We start from the raw sequence: 10,822 nt of genomic DNA on the forward strand, positions 1-10,822 counted from the left end.
AAGATTGAAGAGGGGAAGCGAAAAAGGCGGGGATCGTGTAAGACCGTTGGGGACAAATGTTGGAATTTGGTAACAGAAAAAGTCCTAAACGTTAGGGGCACTTCTTTTTTTGTTTTTTTGTTTTTTTAATGGTCGTAGCCACTTCACACTGACCCCTCCCTGAATGACGTGGCATATCCAAATTTTCTAGTTTCTAAATACATTGAAGTAAATCGAACTCTGGTAGTTAGAAGTCTCATATTGAAATTAGGGCATCATTTGGTTTTGTAAGATTCAAAGATACAATGTATCCACTGTTCCAGACTACGACGAAAATTAGACCTTAATGATCTAACAATGTCGAGTAGAAGCGCAATCGCTCAACAAATAAAAGTTACTTTGGGGATAGCGTTAATTCCTCATAGAGGCAGCAATAATATGGTAGCGAACTCGCTATTTATAAGAGTAACAACTTAAACCTCCCTTACAAGTGAGAATAAATAGCAATTCTCGTAAACCGAAATTACGGAGAGGAGAAGGGGCAATAGATCTTCATTTTTAACCTAATTGTGGTATCAAGATGAAGCAACAAATTTACTGTAATCCGCAGTTCCAAAGACCCCAAAAGGGGAAGGGCCATCATAATGTCATCTATACAACAACCTTTTCAAAATTTGGGGGAAATTTTAGAAAACGTCCAAGCAAAAGACCTTGATTTTCTATAACCTATCTTCCCCCGTTACAACTGTTACATGCTCTCGAGAAACAACCGGCAATCAATGCCATTTATCGACACGCGCAGACAGCCGGTAGTCGTTGTTACTACCTTCTTCGTCGAAGAGTCCAACCTTAAAAGGCCAGTTGCAGGGACAGTGAACGTACCACAAGCTTAGACTTTTCGGCTCCTCAATGGTGAAACTCTTTAGATACACGGTTCTTCCTCGAGGACCAGTTGCTCCCACAAAAATTCTTGATTAGATCACAAAACTGTCGATTATATATCATCGGAACTCTGGACTTCAACCGGAACATTTCTATCCTTTTTCGTCTTCTGAAATTGGCGCTGTATACTTTACCGTCTAACCAGAAGGATGGAATGCATTTGCTATGAACAACTTCTTACAGTAGATGACGAACGGATGTTACAACACCAACGCTCTCTTGCAAAGTCTAAACACGTAATGAGTTCCAGAAAAAAAATGCCTAGTTTACAGCTTCAAAGAAAAGAACCTGTGGTTGCAAATGCCCTCTTTCACACATGGTAAGAACATCAGCCCAGCCACCAATCACCTGTAGACACATCAGAGACGAATTATAACAAAGGCAGAAAGGAGCGAAACAAGGCCTGATTTACACTAGAATAACCGACTTTACCTTGACAGTTTTATCATCGTACATAATCCAGCATCCACGGTCATGACTATAGGCAAAGCAATGGTAATGTTGTCCATAGTAGCAAACCTAAAAGTAAATGGTAGATATGAGATAAAACGAAATAGCGGTATCTACAAATTCTTGTTGAAATTCAAAAGTTATGCAAAGATAACATAGGAGAGATTTTTCAATTAAACAAAAGAAATTGGATATATCACAGCTTTCACTACTCCAAATAATAAAAAATAAAAACGCCAGAGAAACCTAAGTTTATGGGTAAGAAATGCAAGCCTTTGTTATTTCACAACCGGAGGAAAAATACACAACGCTGGTTGCATTTTGGGAAATGGAACGCTACTATACGTATGACAAAATTGAGGGTTATCCAAACATGCATACCACAGAAACCAAGTTGTGCGTGGTCTTTGGATCCAGGCCACGATAAAGGACACTGATATCTATCTCAGTATTAAGAGCTGCCAATGTTGCTTTTATGTCATCAGCACTTTCGCATGTCTTCTGCCAGCCCAGAACTGCATGACGAAACAAAAATGTTGATCAGTTTTCATGTTAAGCGAGTTTCCATTTTTAGAAGCATAAGTCAACAATGAATATTCTCCCAAGAACTCTTCACGTCACCAGTTGTAAAAACATGTGGTGGGGTTGTGAGAATGTGATGGATATGGTTGAGCTTCCCACAGCCACCAGCTTCAGGATCACAGGCTAACTGATGATTCATCTCCACATGATTTAAAAGCTCATCATAGGAGCTTTCTGTACACATAACCTGAATAGCAAAGAAAGATAAAGACAGATGTGCATAATCTGTAACGATGCCAAAAACAGTAATAAATTGCTGAAATCTAAAAAACAATCAAGAAAATAAACAATCATGAAAGTTCTTAACTGATACCTTCATTGTTCGGAGAGCACTGGCATTTATGTTATGGAAGAAGGAAGTATACTTGAGATGTCTGGACTCCAAACCACAATAGTAGCAATTCATTCGTTCGAAAATGTCCATGCCAAAGATGGAATGCACCATACAAGCATTGTTTGAACAATCCCAAGACCCCGGACAACTACTTTCCACTGATTCAGCATTGGAAAGGCTAGAACCAGGTGTAAACGACCGGTGAAGACAATCAAATATCACCACCAAAACTTCAGAAGCATCATTCATCTGAGCCTGTACAGTTGCTATAATGTTAGAACCAACTTCCAAAAATGAAGATAAATTCTTGACATATGAGCTGATTATGACTTCAGAATAATTGTAGAAGTTGTACAAGAGGCAAGGGCTACAATCAAATTCTCTGAAAATACCTCCTGGAAGAAATTACTTTCTGGATACAGGTTGCTTAAAGCTATTCTCAAAGAAGTAGGGGCAACTGCTTCTCTTCGAGTATCTGCAGACGCATTGCTCAAAGCAGTAAAGATTTCATACAACGCACAGACAACACAAGGATCCCCCACATGACCATGCTCTGATGTTGATTTCCGTAGGTACTCATCTCGAAACAGTCTAACATGCCATAAAGACTGTATTGACAAAATAAAAAAGCAACATTTCAATATCAATAAGATGCTCAGGAAAAATGATATACAATGACAAATGAACTAAGAACATAAATTTGATCAAAACTCTGAATCAACGGACCTGTATAATAACATTCAGAAAGCAGTTGTATTCACCAACTTCATTCTTTAACCCTGTGCCAAATATATCGGTTTCACTCGCATTTTCATTTGTGATGTCATTATGTAAAACACCGTTATCTACATCTGCAGATATTTTTCTGGGCATCCTCAAATTTGAAACTACAGGAAACTTCTGACGTTCTTGGAATGTGTCTGCGGAATAGCATGAATAAAAAAGGTCAGACAGTTGAAAATCTCATACCGTATGGTAAGTGCTCAGAGCCTCATTCAATGGAAAAAAATGCATCAGTGAGACAGCTAGTGATAGTACAACTTGACAAGGTTTAGCATATTTTGGTGAGACTACATTAAACACTCTCCACAGTCCTCTATCAAACTTAGATCACATACTTGCTGTCAGCATATCTTTTGCTATTCATGCATGATTCTGAACCACATTATTGCACAGAATTATATATCAAGACGAAGAAATATTCTACTTAATGCTTTTTCCTGATGATAATAACTAAAACTGGTGCAAATCTACCAGAGATGACTGCTTTTCTATTGTCCCAACAAGTCCAGGCTACTGATGTGACTCACTTATAGTTGAACTCCCACATGAACAAATCTGAGACTACTTATCTTATTCATTGATAGACCATCCGATAGACTACTCGAACAAATATGCAAATCATATCTGTTAGCTACAAAAATGGAGACGGAATTCCTCCTCACATACCTCGCCCTACCATGGGTTGAATCCTAGACCTCCTCTTTATTATAGAGGGGTACCACTGTGATTACCATGGTCAGGGGTTTATACCTGTAAAGAATAAATAACATAACAAAGAGACCACTGAAATAAGAGAATAATTTTACCAAGGCTTTGGCGTACGGCCTTTTTGAGGTCAGCTTGGAACCTTTCTTCATCGTCTTCCTCTGCTCGTTTCTGTCTCAATTCCTGTATTCCATTGTCTGCCAAAACAGTATAACCGGTTTTCACTTGACAAAACTCATGCTCATACTAACTCCAAATTTGCAAAAATATAAAAAATAAAAATAAAAAAGAAAGATTGTCAATGGTCATATTTACAGAGCAGTAAAAACAGCGTTTAAATGAAAGGACATAAACTTCATGCTAATGTGACCATAGGACGAATCACTAAACAATATAAAATTCTAAATTTATAATAAACTACTAGAAAACATTTTTGGATGAGCAAGTAGAGATGAGATTACTAAGTAAAATTCATACTACAAAAGAAATATCATTTTATAAAGATATTACCTAAAATCTTAGGTAAACATTTTTCCCTTAACAATAAAATGAGAATACGTGAAAGGACAAAATTGGCCAGTCACCAAGCAAACAAAAACAGGGCAACTAGTGTTGACATTGTTCACCGTACTGTAAAAAATGATCAAGCATAAAAAATAGAGTGGAAACCAATGAAGGATAAGTAAACTTACGGTTGTTCATAAGGAGATTGTCATGTGAACCCTCAACACTTGACCTCCCAACTTCAACATTTTCGTTTCCAGTTGACAAGCCTTGAGACTTTCCATCAGGCACTTTTGTGGAACTCCTCTGTCTTCGGTTTTTCCTTCCTGTCCGTCGATCAGAAGGCAAACAACCATCCTCTTCTACAATTCCTCCATTTGCCCGTCCTGCTCAAGAAGATACACAATGAGAAACATCTCCTATAATTAAATTAACCCCAACCTCATACAAGGAAATCCTACACCAACCTTGGTTAACTTTAGCTTGATGAGCACCAGAAGCGGTAGAAGAATTGGCTGGCACTGCAGAACCATTTGCCATGTTAACGGGAAGACCTTCTAAATTGTTGGGGAATCCAGTCTTCTGTGTCAACTGCTCGTAGATAGTACACTTTCATCAGGTTTACTACTCTCTGTAAATATCCTCTAATTTAGACAGTATGGTATTCCTCTTCAAATATCTTAGTATCCAGTTCCATATACCAAATATTTACTAAATTTAATCTAGAAAGAAGGAAACACATACAAGAAGGGCACAGCCTAACAATGATTACCTGGACAGAAAGCTTGAATGGCTCATTAACATCTTGACCATTAGCACAAGACTCCAAGTTAACATCATCCAATCCCTCCACCACCTTCTCTGGATGCCATTGAGTAGATTTCTTGTTTTGCTCAGCAAGGTGCTTCTGCTTAGCTTCCTTCTCAATTTGTCTTTGATACTCTAAAGTTTCTTCAAGCTTTCTTTCCTCTTCTTCAAGTTCAATTCTCCGTTTGCATTCCTCTTCCTGCTGTTTCAAGTCATTGCCATTCACAGAAATCACCAGCTCAGGATCTGGAAGTTCACCATCAGATGCCTCTGGAAAGGTACTGCAGCAAGAGACACATCAAATATACATTAAAAATAAACTATAGACAGTACCCAGCAATTATAATGGAAGGATAGCATTATTAGGATAGAGTCAATTTGAATGTGCAGGTTAGGAGCAAGGAGACATACAGCTCAGAGGTCTCATCATGATGAAAGTACTCATCCGAAACCCCATTACCCTACAGAAGTACGAATAAAATAATGGATATCAGGATGTCTTCATGGATTTGTAACATACATATTGAACACCACAAAGAAAATGACAACCAGAAAACATGATTAAAACCTTTGAATCTTTTGCTTTTCTAAACTCCTTGTTCTTCTTCTTATCCTTTGTTTTTTCCTGTGTATGTCTCAAATTATCGTTTTCCCCCCTGACACCTTTCTTAGAATCAAGTGCAAGTTCTGCCAAAAATGCTTCCCTTGCAGCATCGGACTTTTCTGTGGCATCTTTCTCAGCCAGATCCTCCAAATGTGCCTATAAGTATAGACACAAGAATACATACTGTTAAATTCAGAACCTTTAAATATGGCACAAACATTAAATTTGTTTAATACATACCCGCAGGTATGACTTCACTAGGGGCAACAGTATCGACCGATAATCATGGGCAGAAACAGGTTCAAGCTTAACTTCCAATTGCTGCATTCCAGTAACATTTCGCATAATCCGTACATCTATTTTGCTAAGCTGCATGAAAGAACAACTGAGGTAAAATGGCAACGACCAATTCATTATTTCAATTAAATGCTAAGCCAACTTAGAATCTACCAACCGACCTCTACATATAATTGTTCTTTCTGTCTCCGAATTGCAACTTCTACACATGTGTCCACCTGATGAGCATAATCCTTGGCCCTCCAATCATCATCTTCCCCATATTCCAAATCAAATAACTGAGAAGTCACACGACCATACGTTTCCTCATATCCAAACTGGTTAATGTTTAGAGCTTCATATTCCTTTAACACATTTGATATGGCATCTAATTCAATCCTATTGCTGAGGAACATCACATCATTCTCTCTCTCAAGAAGCTCTTCTCTTCTCTTCCGTAGAACGGACTCAAAGCTTCGGTGGCCAAACTCTGTGACATTTTCCCTCTTCTTACCTTCTTCAATACAAAGATCCTCCACTGCCTGTAATGCTTCTTCATAGCTTAAATGCTCACACTTTCTCTCACAAAGAGACTGCAGGTCGTAAAACTCCTTTTCAAGCATCTGAAGGATTTCCATCCCTTGTTGTGTTTTCTCTTCTTTTGCGTGTACCCATGAAGTCAATTGTTCCCCACTAGTTGGACCAGCAAATATCCAGGACAGCAGAGCATCGGAATCAGGAGGAACCCCATTTCCATTACCAACGACAGCAGCAGGAGCAGCGTCACTGACAGTAAGATGACCAACATCACATGTACATTCAGATGACAATAGACACTCATCCAAAATGAGGCAGGATGCATCTCCATTGAGAACAATCCTCTCTTTAATCTCTACACCCTTATTTGTGCTATTCGCATCATCTGCAGGAATGCTACTTTTGTCAGAATATCTACCTAAACCACAAGCATGGGACAGGTCCTGCAAGAACTTGAGGATTTTCCTAAGCTGGGTAGCTCCTAGAAAGAAAATGCACATAGGTGTTTGCTCCACACCGTGGTTGAGAAGCTGAGAACAGGACGCCTGTAGCTCATCCATTGTAAATTGTATCACCCTGTTAAGATGGCTTGCAGCAAGATATTTGTGCCTGATAAGCACCTCAAATAAGGCATGAATTCTTTCAAGAAGCTTTTCGCGCTCAGAATCATCAGATACTGGCCAACCATTTGCAACAGAAGAATATGCAATTAACCCATTTTCCTCCTCGCACACAACACGGGCAAGTTTCTCATGGTTATTTCCCTCAACAATACAGTCACTAGGACTATCCCCAAGCATTTCCTTCTCAGGTGAAGAATCCCATGCATCTTTGAAACACTCATCACAATCCTTGTTCTGATTCCCAGAGTAGAAATCCTCAACAAACTCATGCTCCTTGCATTTTCTTTGATCCCTAAGCATCCCAACTGCAGAAGACGCATCCAACGGTCTCCAAGAACTATTAAGCAGCATCTCAGTCCATTCATTATCAACATTTTGAGGCAAAACCGACTGCATTTTGGGCATAAGGTTTCCCATATGCTCTTGCACAACATGGTGCATATGGGACTCACCATCCACAAACTTCTCATTACATCTACAACAAACCCAGAACTTCCAGCTCCTCTTACCCTCTGCAAATGCCAATGCCTCTGACAAAACCTCATTTGCCAAACCATCCTTAGATGAACTAAACTTCGCCTTAAGATCACTAACTCTAACCTTAAGTAACTCTTTCTTCATATCAACACTCATTGATTTCCAGTATGACCGAACCAGATCCTTCCTCTCTGCAGAGGACCCATTTTTCCTCAAGTTCCCAAACTTTCTCCTCTCACTACCTCTCTGACAGAACCCCGACGATGAATCCAATCCCCTATCACTCTTCTCACCCTCATTGCCCAATTGGGGCACCTCAGACTTCTGCTGCAAGAGCCTCGCCGCTGCCACTCTCACTTCAATCTCTTTCCTTCTCTCCTCCGGCGTCTTAGTCGCCTTCTTAATCTCATTAGGCCGCCTGGTCTGCACCAGCCTCACCTCCATTGGGTCCTCGGTGGCCCTCCGAATCGGAATCAACCGAAACTTCTCCTCCCCATTGCCCAAATTCTTCATCCAAGTCGAAATGGAAGCGATATTGGACTTCTGAATCAGCTGCCTTAGCTCATTCTGCACGTGCCCAATTCGAGCATCGGCGGTCAATATCTTCTGCTGGCTCTCCTCCTGCAAGCTCTCCCTGGCGGGATCAACAGGCTTCTCGATCGCCAGCGCCCGCTCGCACTCCGCCACCACTTCCTCGTACTCCTTCCCGTCGTTGGCCGCCTCGTAGAGCAAATTGGCGTAGAAGTGCGCGAACTCGATCGAGCTCGGAGACAGCTCGACGGCTCGGCGCGCGGAGTCGATCGCGTTCCGCAAATGCCGCTGCTTCGAGTTGGGGTCGTCGATAATCGAGGCGACCTTGACGCACACAGTTCCCTGGACTCGGTGAATCAGCGCCGAGTGACCCGAGTTCTCGTACCGCTGGCACGACTCCTTCATCAGCCGCAGCGCCTTGGTGTGGTTCCCCCGCCGAAGAGCCGTCAGGGCCCGCTCGCATTCCACCTTCGCCGCCGAGCCGTCCGATTCGATCATCGGCAACGGCGAGGATTCGATCTTGTTATTTGAGAGGAGTAGAGCATCGGTCTCGGCGGCCGCTAGAGTAGTATCAGATTGGGATGAAACGACAGCATCTCCATCGGCCGCTGGGAGTGGCTGAACCGCCGCCGGCGACTGCTTGGGCCGCGGAGCAGCGTTTCGCTTCTTATTCCCCATGTATCGAACTCTCTCCCAATCCCGAATTCACATGCATATATATATAATTATATCTCTATTTTATCTGTATATATGTGCACCTATACATATACATATATGTATAGAGAGAGAAAGTTGTAGGGGTACTTATTGGGGAACGATGGTGGGGGTAGAACTGGAATTTCGCAAGGGGACCGAGGCGATGAGTGGTCGGCGGCGATTTTAGGGAGAGAGAGAGAGGGACACTACCCAGTACATACTGGTAGCAGCGGCCATGGAGGAGGGAGGAGGGAGGAGGGGATTAGAGGTTTGGTAAGGAAATAATTAAGGGAGAAAGGAGTATGTTAAAATTGTTCTTAATTATGGTTTATCTTTTTATTTTTGGCTAAATTATGGTTTTAGAATATGGTTTTAATTGGGATAGTGGGGTAAGGCAATCTCTCTCTCTCTCTCTCTCTCTCTCTCTCTCTCTCTCTCTCTCCAAACGGGTTAGTCATAATAATTAGGTATTAACTTGTTTGGTGACGCTCTTTGATTTGCTGGATGTACTTAATCTTAATTCCGTGTTTTGAGATCCTGGAGATGATTAGTTGATGCGATAGACCCATAGGCATTGTATTTCCTATCCCAATATATGATTTGAGATTTTGTTCTCATATGATCTTCGTGTAATACAATACTAAACAGTTTTATTGATCTGTGTAATCTTGTGGTTTCAGATGAGCTCGGACAAGTACTTGAAATCTACTCATTGCTTTGCGATTAGTGATGCTTTATTGTATATGTTTAAACCTAGTTTCAAAGACACTTTTTCGAACTGAGTTTTTCGTAATATGTATTTGTAATGCCCTTTTTATCAATAAAAATGAATTCTATTAACGATAATGGTAATGTATGGGAACCTGTAATCGTCAAAATTTATGTCTCGTTTACCAAATGAATATAAATTCTACTAACCGTAATATTAGTGATTTGATACTTACTTCGATTAAAGTAAAAAAAAAATCAAATTTAAATGTAAAGAGTAAGCACACTTAGTAAACTAGCATGAAGTACAGTGTATTTTGAGAGTACTTCCTTGAGAAGGCTTTTCTTTCGTACGTGTAGAAGTTTTATTTACGGTTTCACCCCATGGGAATCTTCTTACAGAATACAAAAATAAAACTCCATTACAAGACCTTTTTTTTAACAAAACGCTTGTAATTTAAATGATTAAGCGTATTTACTCATACACTTAACAACTGAAATTTAGTGTTCGATTTTTTCCTCTCATATCACACATGAAATTTAGTAAAATAAATAAATAAAAATGTTGGTCTCGATCATATTAGGTAGGGTTAAAGGGGCGATGCATACTTAACAACAATTTAAAACATGTAAATACCTTGCTTTATATGGACCGGCATCATGCATAACAACCGGCAAGCTGAAGTAAATAGTTAATAGCCCCATCAATCTCACAAAAGCTGATTCTGCAATACACCAGACCACGAGGCGCTATTATAGCAACTTCACCGTTGTAAATGTCCCCGGGGCAAGTTATTATTGAATAGCTTATAATGAACAGTAATTGTTTTTTGCATCTCTATTCCTACATTGAATAGCTCTGGTAATAGGTAATAAAATATTAGTATTTTTTATTTTATAACATAATACAAAATAATTTTATTTGTAATTTTGGATATGATTTTTAATCGGTCTCGTTGTACCACGTGGCATTAAATAAGAAATTACAATGCAAAGTATTTGAGAAAATATAAAATTATGGTGTAAGTTGAAAGATAATGATAACATATTTATAGAAAAATTAAATCAATTTTTTTTCGGATTTTTTTAATAATTTTTTACTGTTTTTTAAATTTTTATTAATTTATATTAATTTTTTTATTATTTTATGTTGTGACGGACGTCAGCCTTGCGTTACATGACCTTCGTGCCGGGCCTCTCCCTCGGGCCCGCTCGAGCTCAATCATCAGCACACGTTGGACCAAGTTGCTCAGGCTTTTTGACCCTATTTGAGAGCCAATCCAT

General features: G+C 39.8%; 1 protein-coding gene across 1 annotated transcript; it reads right to left on the minus strand.

The window, feature by feature from the left end:
- Window positions 1–502: 502 nt before the first annotated feature.
- On the minus strand, window positions 503–9,149 carry LOC103438156 (uncharacterized). The gene is made up of 15 exons (XM_029104007.2): window positions 6,149–9,149; window positions 5,931–6,059; window positions 5,655–5,846; window positions 5,498–5,547; window positions 5,052–5,367; window positions 4,747–4,870; window positions 4,468–4,665; window positions 3,877–3,972; window positions 3,014–3,207; window positions 2,680–2,895; window positions 2,267–2,542; window positions 1,993–2,140; window positions 1,753–1,886; window positions 1,354–1,440; window positions 503–1,269 (listed from the first exon to the last, which is right to left on the minus strand). Exons 1-15 carry the CDS (start codon window positions 8,810–8,812, stop codon window positions 1,183–1,185), a joined length of 4,911 nt encoding a protein of 1,636 aa, XP_028959840.2. The 5' UTR covers window positions 8,813–9,149; the 3' UTR covers window positions 503–1,182.
- Window positions 9,150–10,822: the final 1,673 nt, after the last annotated feature.

Source organism: Malus domestica, chromosome 06, assembly GCF_042453785.1.
Source record: "Malus domestica chromosome 06, GDT2T_hap1".
NCBI lineage: Eukaryota > Viridiplantae > Streptophyta > Magnoliopsida > Rosales > Rosaceae > Malus > Malus domestica.

What these genes read in the sequence shown, in the direction of transcription:
- LOC103438156 (XM_029104007.2), bottom strand. Translation starts at nt 8,812, where the DNA reads ATGGGGAATAAGAAGCGAAACGCTGCTCCGCGGCCCAAGCAGTCGCCG. An exon ending in ACCACATGTTTTTACAACTG is followed by an intron (nt 1,887 to 1,992) that starts GTGACGTGAAGA and finishes TTCGTCATGCAG; the next exon opens with TTCTGGGCTGGCAGAAGACA. An exon ending in CGCACAACTTGGTTTCTGTG is followed by an intron (nt 1,441 to 1,752) that starts GTATGCATGTTT and finishes ATTTACTTTTAG; the next exon opens with GTTTGCTACTATGGACAACA.